The 19,158-nt window shown below is 31.9% G+C and overlaps 3 protein-coding genes and 1 non-coding gene across 5 annotated transcripts; all 4 read right to left on the minus strand.

Moving 5' to 3' along the window:
• Window positions 1-1,572: 1,572 nt before the first annotated feature.
• On the minus strand, window positions 1,573-3,706 carry LOC105135847 (Leucine-rich repeat (LRR) family protein). Its single transcript, XM_011040917.1, is given in 3 exon segments — window positions 1,573-2,650; window positions 2,767-2,975; window positions 3,354-3,706. Coding segments are annotated over 3 exon segments (1,287 nt in total). The 3' UTR covers window positions 1,573-1,925.
• Window positions 3,707-15,076: 11,370 nt separating this feature from the next.
• Window positions 15,077-15,997, minus strand: LOC105135852 (probable disease resistance protein At5g66910). 2 transcript variants are annotated; one of them, XM_011040923.1, is made up of 2 exons: window positions 15,833-15,997; window positions 15,077-15,748 (listed from the first exon to the last, which is right to left on the minus strand). In XM_011040923.1, the coding sequence occupies exon 2, from the start codon at window positions 15,725-15,727 to the stop codon at window positions 15,143-15,145; it is 585 nt and encodes a 194-aa protein (XP_011039225.1). In that variant the 5' UTR covers window positions 15,728-15,748; window positions 15,833-15,997; the 3' UTR covers window positions 15,077-15,142. The 2 variants fall into 2 exon arrangements, with proteins under 2 accessions (XP_011039225.1, XP_011039226.1); XM_011040924.1 differs by having other exon boundaries at window positions 15,077-15,745; window positions 15,830-15,997.
• Window positions 15,998-17,364: 1,367 nt separating this feature from the next.
• TRNAW-CCA (transfer RNA tryptophan (anticodon CCA)) lies at window positions 17,365-17,436 on the minus strand. Its single transcript has one exon. It is a non-coding gene; the product is annotated as a tRNA-Trp (tRNA).
• Window positions 17,437-17,721: 285 nt separating this feature from the next.
• On the minus strand, window positions 17,722-19,009 carry RTNLB13 (Reticulan like protein B13). Its single transcript, XM_011040925.1, has 4 exons — window positions 18,738-19,009; window positions 18,478-18,664; window positions 18,175-18,386; window positions 17,722-18,034 (listed from the first exon to the last, which is right to left on the minus strand). Exons 1-4 carry the CDS (start codon window positions 18,772-18,774, stop codon window positions 17,859-17,861), a joined length of 612 nt encoding a protein of 203 aa, XP_011039227.1. The 5' UTR covers window positions 18,775-19,009; the 3' UTR covers window positions 17,722-17,858.
• Between the last annotated feature and the right edge of the window lie 149 nt (window positions 19,010-19,158).

A 19,158-nucleotide genomic window follows, 5' to 3' on the forward strand; every position in this document is an offset into this window, starting at 1 on the left:
AAAACAATATTATATATATGTTCCAAATAAAAATTTCATTTGAAATTTGGAAAATAAAAAAAAATATTGAAGAAAAAAAAACATAATTTGACCCTTTTTTGAAGAAAATAAATTTGATGATAGCTAATGATAAAAAAAAAGTAAAATTTGAATAGTATAATTATAATTACAAAAAGAAAGACATTCTGTTATATATAAATTTCATAATAATATTTAATATCCTCATTCATGAAAAATCTAATTATAGATACTTTAGTCTATCTAAGTAATAAAAATACACTATTGAGTAAGATTGACACAATATGGAGTGAATATAATACTATTCCTTTAATGAAATCTTATATTTAAACCTATTTTTAGTTTCAAGAATTAAATTTAATAGACTAAATAAGATTTATTAATGTTAAAATACCCTTCTATATATATTATCACTCTTCTCTCCCATTTCAAGAGTAAATATGCACTTTCATTAAATCCGATGAAAAAACGTTTCTTCAAAGAAATTGTATTTCGTGATAGGAAATGATTAAAAAAACGTAAAAATGTGAATATCTTTCGACTTGTACCTATTAAATATATAGATGTAAACACAAGAAAACATTTATTATCATCATTTGTGAATAATATAACAAAGGGTATTTTTTCGTATTTTATTTTATTAATTAAAGAAAGATTATGAGATGGGACTAGCAAAGTATGAAGGGGGAATTATAATATCCAGTTGTTATTTTGATAATTGTCTCGTGTTGCAGGTAAGATAATTTTTTTATATATAAAAACATATATTTTATAATAAAAAATCATGAATTTAAAATATAATGCATATTGAATGATAGTTTTTTTTATAAAAAATTTAATATGATGACATGTTGGTTGTCTTTTGTTTTAAAAAATATTAAGACAATAACATATTAGATTGATCCGAATTAACTTTTTAAATTTGTGATTTAGATTATTGGACTGTAATAATTCTATAAAAAATAAATTTATATAGATTATAAAAATTAATTCATAATTAATTCAATATTTGAGGATGAATTTTAAAAAATTTTAAAAAATAAAAAAAGTAAATCCATGAGATCAAAATAATCTCATAAAAAGTAAATTGAAAAAAATTTCAAAATCTAATTCCAAATAACCTAATATTAAAGGATTTCAAAACCTAATTCCAAATAACCTAATATTAAAGGATGTAATTGAAAAAAAAAACTAAAAAGAAAAAGAAGAAGATTTGGTTGTTGGAGGGTGGAATTGAAAAAAAATCGAATAAAAAAGGACTCATAAAAATTAACCAAGTTAACATAGACTAACCTGTCAAATGTACGATTAAAATAATGAGATCGAGATAACTTTATAAAAAAAAAATTGAATAAAAATTCACAAAACCCAATTTCAAATCAACTCAATATTGACTAATAAAATAAAAAATTAATTAAAAAATCAGCAAAAAATATCTTAATTAATTTAGGTTAACCTGTTAAATCGACAAAGCTAAGCTAGAACATGAGATCTTTTATATATATATATATATAGAAACGCTAGACGACTTTTTTATTTATTTTACTGCATCAATTCAAATAAGCTCGTCCAAATGGAATCTAATAATCCTCAAACCAAAAATCCATCAAATGTAGTCAAATATTGCAGCGCTTAGAAATTGCTGGCAAGCTGCGTTTTGGGTTCATGAGGAAACGTCTTTTTGCAAGGAAAAATGGCTTCACATTTGATCCACGCCATTATAATACGATTTTTAACAAGGGCTACTAACAAATAACAGAATCACACCATCTTTCTATGCATTAAAGGAAAGCACAATGACATCATTACAAATTAAAGGCTCGCCAGAAATCTTGGAGAATAATCATTATCATAAAACGATGGCTACCCAAGCCAGTTCAAGTTGTTTTCCTTATGTACCTTTATCGTCAGAGATGGAAGGCAGGGTTCGAAACGATTCCAACTGATGATGGCAATTCACAACTTGAGCAATCTATCATGTAGAGCTTTCTCAGATCATGCAACTGACCGATCTGTTCTGGCAATTCTGTTACACTTAAGCATTCGGATAAGTCAAGAATCTGCAACTTATGAAGTCTACCGATTGTGCCCGGTAACTCTGTCAATTCGATGCAGGAGCTGAGCCTTAGGACCTCCAAATCAAGTAAATTTCCCATGTCCTCTGGCAGTGCCGAAAGCTTATGACAATTTGTGATACTGAGCTTTCTTAGCAAGACAAGATCACAGAATCCTGTCGGCAATTCCTCCAGATCATTGCAGTAGTCAATGGTGAGGTCGACTATCTTTGGGAATGCATCCGAAATATTGTTGGTAGATTTATTAAAAGCTTCGTGAATATTGCACATAACCAAGGACATCTTTTCTAGCTTCCTCCATTTCATTGAAGTCAAGAAAAGGGATGGGATGGAAACCTTCTCCAGTCTTATTCTCTTTAGATTTGATAAAGAACCAAGAAGTGGGAAATTGCCCAATTCAGCTGGAACGAACCATTAATTGTGAAGTGCTAAAACTTTTAGCTTATTCATTCTTTCTATGAACTCAGGCAATGAGTATTTCTCTGTCTGAAAATTCAGAAGTAAAACCTCAACTTCCGGCGCTTGCATGGTGGACCAACTTGATGAGAATTTTTCATCTGCAAACAAGGTGATGAAAAATACAAAAAAAAATGAAAAATCGGTTTTGTATGCTCGATGCGTGTGTGCAGAGGCCAGACTCTCTTTGTATTAAGAAAATATAGAGATTAATAACCTGTTGAGATAGATAAGAGTTTGGCCCTGATTGATAGCTTATCTTGTTCCATCAACCACTTAGGGATTTTATTTTCCATTATCTCCAATAATACTCGTTTCCTGTGCTCATTGCTTCTTGAGTTGCTTTCACGGATGGCCAGCTCCCTGAGCAGGTCATGCTGTGTGACAAAATGCTCATTATAGGAGCCGTCTTCGTTTGCATCTTTCCTGGTGGATCACAGAAGTTGATTGCTTAGAGACTCACACTCTTGACAAGTTAGCTACTAATAGCACACAAGTTAATTGAAATGAACATAAGTGGAGTTCTAATGACCATCAAAAGTTGCAACCATAGCAGTTAAAGCTGGTCATCCATCAGCGAAACCCAAAAAGAGAACCAATTATTTTAATCCCCCATAAACCAGTTGGTAATGGTTTTGTTCTTCTAATATTTTCCGGGATAGCTCATTTTATATATAAAGTCATGTAGTAGTAGGATCCATATGATATTCTTAGAATCGATGTTTGATGTGAAGATTCCACATACTATTACTATAATAAATACCCCGGCCATGATAATGTCAATAGGGTTCATAACTATCATACCTTGTAACTAAAATTTCAATCAGATTCATTTCAGAGAGTTTGTGGAGGTTGGCAATGGTGTCATCTTCATCCAGGTTATACAATTCTGCCCACATATCAACAAGGGTAGGGGCAGGAATCCTCTGGTCTTCAGGGAATGAACCAAGGTCCATGAAACATTCCTTGGCTACTAGATTATCATTCAAGGCTTCCACACTGCTTTGAAGACAATCGAGAATTTCATCTTCGGAAAGAATAGAAACAGCTTTAGAGCATTCCCTAAGTCTCTTACGCCATTCTGCAGCAGACTTCCGGCACAAAGATTTTCCAATCACTAAAATGACTAGAGGAAATCCCCTGCAGCATTCTACCATCTTCAGTGCCATGACAAAAATCAGTCATTCCGTGCAGGTTGATATTGAGACATTAGAGCAATTAAACACATATAAATTTATAAATTTATATGATTCCACAACTTGCCTCCTCCACGAAGTTACTAATTTATATTAATATATCAAAAAAATAATATAAAACAAGAAGGAGAAAACTCTTCTCTACTCAACTCTCTTTCACTCAACTCTCTTTCACTCAAGCTCTCTTTATCTTCTTCTCTCTGTGTTTTCTGCCACACTCAGCTCTTCACTAAAGCTCTCTCTATCTTCTTCTCTCTGTGTTTTCTGCCACACTCAGCTCTTCACTAAATATATATACACAAACTAAGCTGGGAGCAAAGGCCATAAATTATGTCATGATTTATGCCTTAAATTAAGCCTTCATTATGTGTTAAGTAGGAGATTTGTTATTCTCACTTGCATATAATGGAGGTGGGGCATTGTTTGTCTTCATTTTATTAACAATCTCTCACTTGTAAACAAATAATTAATTATTTTTTATTCTTAAAAACCAACCAAAGTTTTATAAAACTTCAACTTATCAAGTGTAACTCCTTTGGTTAACATGTCAACTAGATTCTTGCTTTTACATACCTTTTCAAGCATTAGTTGCTCATCATCTAGCAATTTTTCGGATGAAGTGATATTTGATCTGAATATGCTTAGGCTTAGAGTGAAATGCTAGATTCTTGACAAGGAAGATTGCATTCTGACTGTCGCTATATAGAGTACCCTTTCCATTCATCTTGCCCGATTCTTTCAGGAAAATCTGCAACCATACTATCTCTTTTGCAGATTGTGAGACTGCAACATATTCAACTTCTGTTGTTGAAAGAGTGACGATCTTTTGCAAAGTAAAACTCCAGGAAATAGTAATGCCTCCTAGAGTATATACATATTCTGTAGTGCTTTTTCTGCTATCAACATCTCCTACTAGATTAGCGTCTATAAAATCTTTAAGTTTCAAACCACTAGCTATGAAGGTATAACAAGTCTCCGAAAAACTTTTTAAGTATCTCATGATCTATTTTACCACCTCCTAATATTGCTTTCCAAGATTGCTCATATATTGGCTTTTAACTCCCACTACATAGGCAATGTCTGGTTTGGTACAGACCATAGCATACATCAAAGAACTAATGGTTGAGGCGTATAAAATCTTATCCATGTATCCACATTCTAGCTTAGTTTTTGATAATTGGTCTTTACTAAGCTTGAAATAATTCCCCATTATCCATATTAAACCTGCTGAGAACCTTTTTGGCATACTCTGTTTGTGATAGTTTTAGTATGTCTTTGTCTTTATCTTTAATGATTCTCATGCCAAGTATTTGTTTAGCAGCTCCTAGATCCTTCATTTTAAACTGTTTTGACAACTGCTGTTTCGACTTGTCAATCTCTTTAATACTGGATCCTGCAATCAACATATCATCTACATATAATAGTAGAATGATGTAGGAGTTGTCAAAATATTTAATATAGTAACAATGATCAGCTTGGCATCTTGTGTACTCCAAACTAGACATGAAGTTGTCAAACTTCTTGTACCACTGTCTTAGAGTTTGCTTCAAACCATATAGGCTTTTCTTTAGCTTGCAGATTGGTTTTCCTTTCCTTGTATTGCAAACCCCTCTGGTTATTGCATATAAATATCTTCCTCCAAGTCACCATTAAGAAATGTTATTTTTACATCTAGTTGTTCAAGATGTAAATTGTTTTACAGCTACTATCTTTAAAACAACCTTGATTGTTGTTAGTTTCATAACTGGAGAAAATATCTCAAAGTAGTCAATCCTTTTTTTTGTTGAAATCCTTTTACAACAAGTCTTGCCTTGAACCGTTTGCTTCCATCATGCTTAGTCTTTACTATATAAACCTACTTGTTTTGAAAAGTTTTCTTTCCTTCAGGTAATGTACTTAGCTCCTAAGTCTTGTTTTTCAACAAAAAATTCATCTCATCCTTCATGACTAACTCCCACTTGCATGAGTTTTCATCTTGTAATTATTCTTCATAAGTTTACGGTTCACCACCATCTATCAACAAAATATAATTCAGTAGAAGCGTGAACTGTTATGAGGGTTTTACAGTTCTTAAAGACTTGCGAACATAAACAATAGTTCACTTGGCTATGTATCTTTTTATGTAGTAATGGGTACAGGTGTGCTTGAATCTTCTTATAAAGGCTTTTGATTTTTGTTTTGCTCGTAACATTAGGAAGCCCTTCTAATCTTATGGATTCAGATTTTTATGGACTTGTATCTGAATCAGCCATATTTGTTTTTACATATGATTTGTCTTTATACAAAATTTTCTAATTGAAGATCACATTCCTGCTTTTGATAATCTTTTTTATTCTGATCTTCACAAAACCAAAATCTAAATTTTTCATCTTTATAGCCAATGAATAAACACTTCTTGAATTTGACATCTAGCTTATTGCGAGCATCAGAATCTATATAAACATAGAAAATACACCCAAAGACCCTTAGATGAGAGAGTTGTACTTCTTTTCCTCTCCATACTTTCTCGAGAAATTTGAACTCTAAAGGAATTGATGGTCCATGATTGATTAAGTAAACTACAGTATGAACTACGTCGGCTAAAATGTTTGAGGTAACCCTAAATGCAACCTCATGCTTCTAGCTTATTCATAGATGGATTCAACAATTTCATTCTGTTGTGGTGTGCCTAGAATAATCTTTTCCATTCTGATATCATTGACAACGCAATACTCTTTGAAACCTCCATCAATGCATTCTCCTCCATTATCAGATCTCAAGATTTTAGCTTTAAACTTGATTCAGTCTCAACCATAGCCTTCCATTTCTTGAATGTTTCAAACATATCAAATTTATTTTTTAAAACGTATACCTATACCTTCCTACTGAACTCATCAATGAAAATCACATAATACTAAGAACCTCCAAGAGATGCTACTAAAAAAGGTCCCTATAAATATATGTGTACCAATTCTAGCTTTTTTGGTCTTAAGATTTTGACAATCTTTAAAAAAACTGAGCTTCTTCTGTTTCTCAAGAATACAAAAACTGAGCTTCTTCTGTTTCCCAAGAATACAACTTTCACAAATATCTAGATCAATATTTTTTTTAACTCTGGCAACTTTTCCTTTGACTAAAGTGTCTTTATCCCCTTTTAACTCATATGGCCGAGTCTATAGTGCCATAGCTGTGAATAATTTTTTGCTTCAATAGAAGCAATAATGCCTGCAAATCTTGTGGTCATATATAAGGTGCCGATTTTCTTTCTATAAGTCAAAACCATTACTCCCTTCGATACTTTCCATATACCTCCAGAAAAAAAGGATTGAATGACCATTATCATCAAGTTGTCCAACGAAAATCAGTTTCTTCTTTAATCCAAGAACATGTCTTACATTTTGTAAGTTCCATATAGATGCATTCATTGTCTTGATTTGCACGTCTCCTATACCTATGATATTCATTAGTTGTCCATCGACTAGATAGACTTTACTATGATATCTAGTGGCATAGTTTTGCATCATTTCGTGGTGTGGTGTATAATGAAATGAAGCACCAGAATTAAGAATCCAATCATTAATTGGACTTTGTACAACAAGAATCAAAGCATCTTGTACCTCATCTATGGTAACATTCACAGAGTCAGCTTCAGGTTTTTTTGGTTTTATATAACTCCTCATGTAATGACCAGATTTGCCACAATTCTAACATTCAACCTACTTTCTGGGTCCAGACTTGCTTTTACTTCTATATCTTTATTTTGATTTGCCTCTAGGTAAGCCTTTATCTTGTCTCCTCCCTCGAGTGTTGATGTTGAGAGCTGAACCTGAACTTGAACTTGAACCTTCACCTAAGTCTTTCCTTCATAATTCTTCAGCCAAAATCAAATCTTGGATATCATCATATTTTACTTTGAATTTTCCGGCTAAGTTTCTCACAGCTGTTCTCATACCTTCCCAACTGCTTGGAAGTGAAGCTAGCAAAATAAGTGCGCGAATCTCATCATCAAACTCAATTTAAACAAATGATAATTGATTTGTGATGATATTGAAGTTGTTGAGATGTTGTGTAACAGAGTGCATTCTGTCATCTTCAGGTTGAACAACTTCTTCATCAAATGCACTTTATTATTTACTGAGGGCTTCTCATACATCTTAAACAAGGCTTCCATTAGTTTTGTAGTGGATTATACATCTCAAACAAGGCTTCCATTAGTTTTGTAGTGGATTTTTCTTTTGTAATATTGTGAGCAACTCTGTTTGATAAGGATAGCTAGATAATACCCAAAACCTGTTTATCAAGAATTAACCAATTTTCTTCTTGCATATTCTCTGGTTTGCCCCTTGACAAAGGAAGATGAAGTTTCTTCCCATATAGATAGTTTTTTATTTGTATTTTTCAATATCCAAAATATGTCCCATCAACTTTTTTTAACCCGATAGTTTTTATTTCATCTACCATTTTCACTAACTTTAGAGTTGGAATTTGCTAAATTGGACTTCATAGTTGTGTTCGAAATGGCCGGAAAAGTTGAAAATGACTCTGAGATCACTCAAATCAGACTTTGGATGACTTATATTTGATCAATCAAATTTTAAACCAATGGATGGTGCCGATGAAGCCGTGTGTCAGCTAAAATAGTGCTTGTAGTGCACTGGATCAAAACTTAAGATGATGATGTGGTGTGATGACGCCCACACCAATGATATGGAAGATCCACGTGAAATTTTAGCCACTGAAGTTTTGATCAAAAGAAACTTCATCCTTAATCTTTAAACTTTGTGACCCATAAGATGGTTTAATTTATTAACAAATTAAATCTCATGCGTGGACCCATAAGATTGTGAGATGGGTGTTCTTTAAAGGATATTTCATAAATAGATTTTAATTTGATGATCCTGACATTTTATAAAGAGAAGAACAAGGACAAATCAAGAATTGTAAAGGCTTAAGGATTGAGTTGAAGACTTGAAGGATTCCATTAGCTCAAATACTTAGAATAGTGCTTCTTTTTTTAGTGCGAATTTTTAAAGTATATTTGAATGGTAATTTGATAAATTTTTAAATAATTTTAATATTAATATCTTTATGCTGAAAAAAAGAAGGTGAAAGAACTTTATTATTCTTTTAATTCAAACATGTTTTTCATAGATTTTAATTTGATGATACATAGAACCTGACATTTCATAAAGAGAAGAACACAAGGACAAATCATGAATTGTAAAGGCTTAAGGATTGAGTTGAAGACTTGGATTCCATTAGCTCAAATACTTAGAATAGTGCTTCTTTTTTTAGTGCATTTATATCGTGTTTGAATGGAATTTTTAAAGTATATTTGAATGGTAATTTGATAAATTTTTAAATATTTTTAAATGATTTTAATATTAATATCTTTACGCTGAAAAGAAGAAGGTGAAAGAACATTATTATTCTTTTAATTCAAACATGTTTTTCTAAAAACACATCCTGCTACAGTCAAGTCAAGTCAACTGTCGAGGCAGGTGGGGGCATGGCAGCTTGCAATAAGGAATTTCATGGCTGCTTCCTCGTCAGAGCATCGAACTTTCACTTTCTGGACTCTTTCCAACTTTTATTGCGCGTTGGTCCATATATATATATATATATATATATATATATCAGGACAAAGTTAATGAAACACATGCTTCTGGATTCCTAAGCAACTACCAAAAGATTGGAGGGCAAATAAATTAATTAATTAATAGAATGACTAATGTGGATCTTTGTCGAACAACTCAACGAACAAGAACAATACTTAGGTGTTAACATATATAGGTCTATTTTAATTTTTTAGTGTAATATAATTTATGCCCGTGAATGCTTCGTAATAATTATTTTGCACTTATTTGTCCAAAACAAAATTCATAAGAACAAAATAAATAGTAAGTTAAATAGTATAACGTTGGCATTTTTTGACAACTCTAATAATTATCAGTTCTAAATTTAATTAAAAAAAATAATAGGAATCAAAATTAGTATAAGAATCAAATTATATTAAATTAAATTAAATTTTAAAAGATAAAAATAACAAAATTAAACATAAAATATACAACAATTAAAATTAATTTAATATATTTAATAAATAAAAAGATATTTTAAAGTTTTTTATAACTTTGAAAAGTGTTTTTTATTCCAAATTAAAAGAAAATACTTTTCTGAAAACGAAATTATTTTTTTATTAAAAACTATTTTTTATTGATCAATTTTTTTAATGTTAAATAAACACTAAATAATTTAAAAAATAATTTCTAAAACATCATTTTCCATGAAATATACAGGGCCTAAAAGTTTATAGTGTTTGATTGACACTATTTATTTTATTAGATTTTCTCCACTTTAATCTTTAAATATCTTACGCAACACGTGTTTTTTTCTTCTTTTTTTTCAAAACTCACCCAAGATTGTGGGTCCTTTAAAGGATATTTCATGTGTAGATTTTAATTCATTAATACATTTTCATAAAGAGACGAACACAAGGATCAAATCAAGAATTTTAAAGGCTTAAGGACTGAGTTTCCTTTCACCGAAGTTGAAGAAATGAGGGAATCCATTAGCTCAAAAGACTTAGGATAGTGTTTTTTTAGTGCTTTATATTGTGTTTGAAAGGATTTTCTAAAGTATATATAAATGGTAATTTGATAATCTTTTAAATGTTTTTAAACGATTTTAATATTAATACTGGATGCTGAAAAATAAATAAATGAAAGAACATTAATTTTTTATTCAAACAAACTTTTGTTAAAAAAAAAAATGCTACAGTAAAGTCAACGGTTGAGTGGTGGAAGTTTGCAATAAGGAATTTCATGGCAGCTTCCTCCTCAAAGCATTGAACTTTCACCCTCTAGGCTCTTTCCAACTTTTATTGCCCGTTGGTCCCCTTTGAGAATTAAATTTGTTATTCAAGATATATATATATAGTGATTTCAAATTTAGATGGGAGAGGTTATTGATAGATGAGTAACTTTAAATGTATAGTCGTACATGAGATTTTCATCTCTTACATCTCGTCATTCAATTATTTTGAAGTCCTTGGACCTTTTTGTCGGCCAAGAAGCTCTTATCTCCATTCATCCACTCGGTCTCAAAAAATAACGAGTATAAATTACAATAAAAATTAAAAGAGTTTAATGTATAACCTTTCATTGTTTACTTAAAAATAAATTATTATAGATTAAAATAGTATAATGATGGAATTGTTCTTGTTAAGTATACAGTTGAGGGTGTCTTTTCATGAAATATATTTGATATTAAAAGAATAATTGAGAATAAAATGATATTCACAATATAAAATTATAACATTTGAGTTAGGGGTTTTTTTTATCTTTATATATATATATATATATATCAGTAAAGATAAAGCCATGCCCCTAAAGGAGAGAAATATACATGTATTAAGAGGCTTCATTGTCCTTATCTTTTATTGAAACAATTCACGTCCCATTGGTTTTCAATAAAAAAACAAGGATGCATATAAGGATGTTTTTATTATTTCTATATAGTTTCATTATAAATATCATGTGATTGGATATTATGTGTGTGAGTGTGTGTAAATTATTATTTATATTAAAAAATGATTGGTATATGCTAAACTCGTGTCAATGGGTTGGCGCCATCTGTGTCATTTAAATGGTGCGTGTAACTCAAAAACATAACCAAGCGTACTAGGGCGTGTTCAATACTCCTCGCCACCCTAGGCATAGTGGCAAGGTGTGTGTGCCAAGGCAGCCCATAGAGAAGCTCTGGCCAAGGGATTTTCCCTCTCTTCCCTCTCTCTACCTAGAAAATCATGATGGTCATTACACACAAAAAAAAAACAAGAAGAAAAGGAATAAGGTTTGGATATTTTATTTTTTGCCAAACCCAAGAAAATGTGGGTTAGACATAATTTTCAGAATCAAGTAATATGAATCTGGTATCTTTGCTAGACATAAAGCACTTAAACATAGCATCAGCCATATCCAAAGTTCTTGGATGTGGTGAGTTACTCGCCAAATCCAAGACACTTGAATTTGATAATTAACCAAGTCTACAATAAAGTGGATCTGAGTTTTCTAGATCCAAATAACGTGGGTCTAATATGTTTTTTAAACCCAAGGCACCTGGATGCGGTGTCAACCACGTCTAAAGTGTTTGGATATGATAGGCTGCATACCAAACCTAAAGCGCTTAGACTTGGCAGGTAGCCAAGTTCACATTAACATGGACCTAACATGTTTTCCAGATTCAAAACGTTTGGACCTAACAGGCTGCCAAGTTTAACTTGAATATTAAAATGTTCACAAATCTATCTTTCAACTATCATTATAATAATTATTTATATTGTTTATAAATTGGTTCACAGCAATGCGCTTGCCATTTATCTAGTTTAGTCATGATTTAACTTTTCAGTTGAACACGTTTCTCACTTATAGTAGCATGTCACATGAGACGTGAATGGGAATTGAGTTTTTATCCAGGAACATGTTCTTTTATTACTTATTTTTTAATTGAATTTTCTCTTTAAAATAAGGTAAGTCAAGCTAGAAAATATATTGAATATTGATAAAGGAATGTATTTTTGTGTTATTGATGAAATTAATTAATTAATTGATCAAGTCATCAAAAACTTCAAATAAAAAATAGAGTTTTTATGGTTGGGTTGATGGACTTAGCTAGTTTTGAAATAGCAAGTCTCCTAAAAAACAAAAAACTCTTTGATGCTCAAATCATTATATGTGTATAGAAAAAAATATATAGAAAAATAAAAAATAAAATAAGGATTAGAAAGTACATATCTAACTTGATGTTTAATAGTTTTGCCTAGCTTTGGCTGGATTTTATGGCCTTTAGAAGTTACTTTATTGGTTATATTTATGGTGATGTTATGGTTGGCCCTTTATATAGGTGATTAAGTGTATTTATCCATCTAAATTTATTTATCCATCTAAATTTTGAAAATTTTTCATGGAGAATCGATTTGTATCATTGGTGAAAATTTATCCATAATAATTATTGGTTAATGTGTTATGTCATAGTTTTTGTATCATCTATATTATGGATGAAAAGTATTCATGATGGCTTACCATTATCTTAGAAAAAGATATATGCATAGCTCTGCATAGACAAAAATTGTATGTGCACACTATATATAAAAAGTTTATATGCAAAGCTTATGGAACCTAAAAAAAAATATATGAAAAAATATATTGCATAGAATTGATCATACTAGAACAACACTTTGAATTGAACTTTAGATAGAAAATCCCAGTCATTTAGGAAAGATCCATGTGGTTGGAACACTTCTAGTTGTTTGGGCCATGTTCAAATAATTAGAGCATTTTAAGCCTCTTGGGTTAGCCCAAGTGGCTAGAACACTTTTAGTTATTTGGGCTATGTCCAATAGGTTATAATGCTAGCCATTAAAGGTTAATTTTTAAAAAAATAAAAGGTTTCTTTTTAGTTTTTCTTTAAACATATGTTCGAAAGATTTTAACTCACAAAAATTGTTTGGAAGCCAGGAATGCATAAGAGATGAATACTTTGAAGCTATGCCTTTAGCTTTTGTTAATTTTTCTGCATGATATGTTTTCATATAAATTCTAGGGTGTTGCCATAGGTCTATTTTAACTTTTTAGTGTAATCTTATTTGTGCCGTCAATGCTTCATGATAATTATTCTGCACATGTATTAATAATAACCAAATAAGAAGTAGGTTAAACCGCGTAAACGTCCTCTTCTATATATATTGTTATTTTTTATTGACATCCCTAATAATTATCTTCTCTAATTTCAATCCTAAAACAATATGGTGTTTGATTGACACCATTTTTATTAAATTTTCTCCATTTTAATCTTAAATATCTTATGCAAATCATGCTTTTTCTTCAAAACTCACCCAAAAAATGTTGATGAATATTGTTATCTGGAATAACGCAATTTGATGGTATGAAGATTGTATGCATAGTCTATTATAAACTTAAGATTGTGATATATTGGATTAAGATATATGATTAATAGAATTTATTTGTGGAGTGTTCTTTTGGATCATGTCTGATATGTATGTAAGAGACTTACATGGTTGGGATGATCTATAGTGATCCTCTCAATCGTGTGCTGGTGATCCTCACAAATTATGGTTTTTAGACAGCTGAAATAACTTTATAGTTCTTGGAAACCTGTCCAATCTAAAGAGGATCATGTTGGAGCAGGTTTTGATTCCTTCCCTTACCATTAACTGTGTACAGTTAGAAAATCTGCAGAAAATATCGTTGCTCGGCTGTAATACTGGTCCGGCCTCCGGTGACAAAGCTATCCGGATTTCAGATGCACTGCCGAAACTAGTGGAGATCAACAATGGCTACTGCAATAGTCTGAAAGAATTGCCTGTTGGACTCTGTGACATTGTCTCCCTTAAGAAACTTTGCATCACCTACTGTCCAGGCCTGTCAATATTGCCTCGAGAAATCGGAAAGATGGTGAATTTGCAAGTCTTGATGCTTAGCTCCTGCAGAAATTTGTCAGATTTGCCAGACACTATTAGAAGCCTCCATAAACTGAGCATTCTTGACATATCTGACTTTATTAGCATTAAGAATTTACATGACAGGATGCTTTACATGACAGGATGCTCAAATTGCGGGCCAGAACAGATTGGCAAGCTGCAGAGTCTAAAAAAGCTTTACATGACAGGATGCTCAAATTGCGGGTTACCTAACTCAGTCACCATTCTTCATAGTTTGAAGTCCGTGATCTGCGATGAAGAAACAGAGAAATCATGGAAACCTTTCAAGCGCTCCTCCCAAACATGACTGTCATTTACTGAGTCATAAGAACTAAGAAATACAATTGCCATGATTTTCATGTACATTAATGAATCACTTATATATAAATATCTTCCATTCTCCAAAGTCAGAGTGAGATCAAATAACCCTTGTCACTTTTTTGTAGTTGATTTGTTCTTTTTTTCATCAGTTTTGCTCCCATATGGACAAACTGCAAAATTAATCCTCCTGAAGAATAACTCTAAGTTTTTAGGTTATTTAATATGATATTAAAGTTTTATTAATTAAATAATTATGAGTTTAAATTTTATTATTTTTATTTTATTTAATAAAAATTAAATATAAAATAATATAAGCATATGTAAGTTTCCAGTTTGAAAATTTTTAATTTGACAAAATGTAGTAAAGAATAATATATATAATAGCTTAAATTTTTAATTTTAACATGAAGAACCAATAATATAACATAAACCTTGGTTTTAATCTGGAAAGATTTGAAAATATTAAAAACTAAATGAAAATATTTTTATAAGAATAAAGATAAAGATGATTGAGGAAACAAATAATTTCCACTAAAAATTACTTCTTTACAATCTTAACAGTAATTGACTTGCAACAAAGTAAAATCCCAGGTAGTTTGTCAGAAACTAAACCCAAACTTGGTAATCTTTTCGCTTCTTTGATAACTCATTCTAAATCTGGGCGCTGATGGCTGTCTGTGGCTTGAAGTCCGAGAGTACCATGAGTTTTCTTGATCGTTTAAAGGTACGACATGGCTAGGCTTAGGCAACTCATCTCCATGATCCAACAATTTCTTACTCATTTCATTAACCCCGGTCAAAATTTTCCGCATGTTCTCATATTGCAAAAGCTGAAAATTCAACGTTAAAAGATGTTTGAGAGATTCATCAAGCTCATCAATTCTTTTCTCGTATCTTCTCATCTTGAAATAATTCCATTGTGAGATTCTTGAGCATTTAGAAACAAGATGACACCCTCTCGCCAACAATTCACACAATCTCTGGGCTTCTGCTCCTGGAAACTGCTGTTGTTCTCCTCTGATAACTTTGAATCTTGCGATCAAGATCCCGACGGTTGTCTGGAGAAGCCGTAGCTTAAATTTGAAGCTGGAGGCTGTAGTTACTGCGCACATAATCGAATCACTTAGCAGTTGAAGGGCAACTCCCAAAGCAGCCCCTGAAACAAGCTGTGATATTGGTTCCATTGGGACAATTTGGCATCAAAGAGTACAATAATTAACAAAAGAAAGATTACTCTCGGCTACTTGTAAGTTCAAGTGATGTTATTGTCTCTTCGGGGAAGTAACAATGAAATAGGAAATAATATCGAAAGCTTTTTAGAAACTACACAAACTGAGAAAAAATGCTCTGAATTTTATCCTCAAGAATCAAGAGTGAATAGTACAGCTCTTCTACGTTTCTTAAATAATGCAAAAAAAAAAGTCCTAGATAGAACAGGAATCCTAAACTAATTAGGAAAAATAATCCTAACTCATCTAGGAAAACTACAAATCCCTAACGGTAACATTTTTTTTCCTAATTTGGACGCATCATGGCCCTAGATAGCTACTATTAAAATACAAAGTAAAGAAACATCAATCGAGGGTACTGAGATTTGCATTCTCAGCAACTGTTATCACTCCATTTTTACTATTAAAAAAAATAAAAAAAAAGGAGCCTGAACCATGTCCAGGCGCATCGGGGCTCACAATCAAGCCCATGCAGACTCCCGGAAAGCCCAGTCTAGGCCTGCTTAAAAAAAAGGCAAGGTGAAGGAGATTGACAATTTTGGCTACCATAACAGGATTAACCTGCAAGGTCGTGTAACTTCTTCACAAAGACAGTAACAGATGATAATCTATGCCGCATATTTCAATGCCTTTATTTTTATTGATGATTTTGAAGAAGAGAAGTCAGATGCATAGTCAGCTCCCTCAGTGCCGCAAAATTCAGCGACAGAGATAGTGATTTAATAAACTTTCAGTATTTAAAGCAGTTTCCTAATCACTAGAATAAAGGGTACCTGCAAGTCTTTCAAGTATACTGGTGGCTATAGATCTTGCAGACGGTGGACGCAAAACCCTTACTCCTCTTGTTTTTTATAGAATGAGAGTATATTACTAGGCTTGCTGAAAATGTTCTCCAGACGACAATTGGTGATTGAAGAGTGTAGATTCTTGACAAAGAGATTGGCAACACCAGTCTTTCTAGCAAAAGGATTCCTCCACTTTATTCTCCTTGCAACTCAGAACATGGAGGAATCTCCCCATCTATTAGATGAATCATAAATTTAAAAATTAATTTAGGTTTACATAGGTTTTTTAAATTATTTTTTTTATTGATTATTTTTTAATTTTATTTTTAAGTGTTAAGCTTGTTGAAAATTAAATTTTATAATTTTTTATGAGTTTTTTTGGAAATTAACTTGTTTTTATGATCTAGATTATCCCGGGTTTTTTTAAATTTTTAAAATATTTTTTAAATTTTATTATTTAATTTTTTATTGATTTAAAAATTTAGGTTTTATATTTTTTTATTTGGTATGATGCAGGATGGGGTTCATTGAATTTGCTTAAATTTGTAGGTGTTTTTTTAAGGTTTTTTTTAATTAATTTTTTTTAATTTTATCTTTTTATATTTAAATTATTAAAAATTAAACATCATTTTTTTTTACTGTAAAGTTATCCTAATCTAAAAAATCATGGATTGCAAGGATGAATTAGTGGGAAGAAATTATCGTAAAAGGATGACAGCTAAAAAGAAAAACTTGTAAAACGCATTTTGAAAATGGCAAACGCCAAAATCTATTATTGGATATGTAAATTGAAAACAACAAGGGAATTGAACCCGACGTGAATCGAACACGCAACCTTCTGATCTGGAGTCAGACGCGCTACCATTGCGCCACGGATCCACTTTTGTTCTCTAGCCTACTTATTAATATAAAAATAGTTCTTTGTTATGGATCTTTTGAAGCACTTGAATCAAGAACCAAATCTTGTGCACATCGATCATTAATACTCTAAATCTTCGAATGCATTTTTAGAAGAATTGAAATAAATAGCGAAAAAAATTTAAAAATTATTTTAAAAAAATGACGAAAACTTTATTTTTGAGTAGCTAATAATGATTATTTTTTAAAATATTTTTATAAAAAAATTGAAAAAATGGGAATTCAGACAAACTAAGCTCTTAATGCAATGTCAAATACCAAAAACTAAAAATACATTAGATTATTGTTATACAAACATTGGCATCATCCTGGTACTATGTACTAATTTACAAGGACGTATCTTCCACATTATTTTTATTTTTATTTCTTTCCTAACGGAGAAATTAGTCAACCTTGTTCTCTTTTACTTTAGCCACTCGGTTCTTCATTCTCCTGACAACCTTCTCATCTACCAGATCACACAATCTTCTTGCTTGCATTCTCATCCACTCTTCAAACCTCTTTATCTTATCCTCGTTCTTTAAATATATCACAGGAACAGTCATGCCCACCACTATATCTGTAAATTTGTTGAAGACTCTTTCATATTTATATTTTGAGGAGATATATTCTATATTCATGCGCAATCACGAGCGATACAACTATAAGGTTAGCTTGCTTGTGTATTCATGCGTGTCATGGTTATCCATAAATTGTTACCTATGTAAAGAAGTGACAGAGAATCCCAGAAGCTTCCCACATAAGAGAGAAACCACAGAGCAGCAACTACACGAGCAAAGAGAAACAGTTCTCTCTCTGCACTCACATGGCACATCCATCGAACTCCCTCTTCTATCGATTGTCGAACGGAGCGTGCAGCTTCAATAGCTGTCTGCTCTGAAATCTCCAAGCCGGACAAATCTGGCTCTTTTCTGAAGATAGGCCAAAAACAACCCTACTTCTTGAAAGTTTTATACATAGCAACAAAGAAGAAAGAAAAAGAGATGGGTTAACAATAGTTACTTGCGGAGAAACCTGGCTATGTTGCCATAAAGGAACAGTGAAGTAACAGCAAACATGGCAGCCCATGAAGCAACAGTGATGAGATTGAATTGATAAACATCAAGCAAAACCCATGAAGCTGTTGAGACTAGAAGAACCAATAAACTCAGCTTCTTTCTCCTCCACAAGAACACATCTCTTACAGTATCTGGATCAAGTTAAAACAGCAAGTGAGGCCAAAAAACATTAATTTGTATTTTAAAGAGTTTATGATTAATTACCATATGACACGGGCGAAGATTTTGAAGGATTCGACATGTCAAGCAAGGAAATCAAGTTGAGGTTTCAACTTGGATTAGCTTCTTCTTTCTTTTTTTTTTTGGGGGGGGGGGGGGGGGAGGGTATCCAAATCAAATCTTGTTAAGATTGTCTCTTGGTAAGGTAAAGAAGGAGAATATGTGCTAGGTTTACACGTATAAAGAAAAGTGGAGGTCTTGCAGCCTTGATGGCAACACTAAAGATATAGGATAAATATCCATACGACCCATTGTTTTCTCGAAATAAATATCCATACGACAACCATCTAGGTGGTGGTCAAGTGGTAAGGACTTAGGATCAAGAGGTTTGTTCCCTCTGTGGTCTCAGGTTTGAGTCCTTAGTTGCTCATATGATAGCCACTGGAGGCTTACATGGTCGTTAACT

This window comes from Populus euphratica, unplaced genomic scaffold (genome assembly GCF_000495115.2).
Source record: "Populus euphratica unplaced genomic scaffold, PopEup_1.0 scaffold234.1, whole genome shotgun sequence".
Classification (NCBI taxonomy): Eukaryota; Viridiplantae; Streptophyta; class Magnoliopsida; order Malpighiales; family Salicaceae; genus Populus; species Populus euphratica.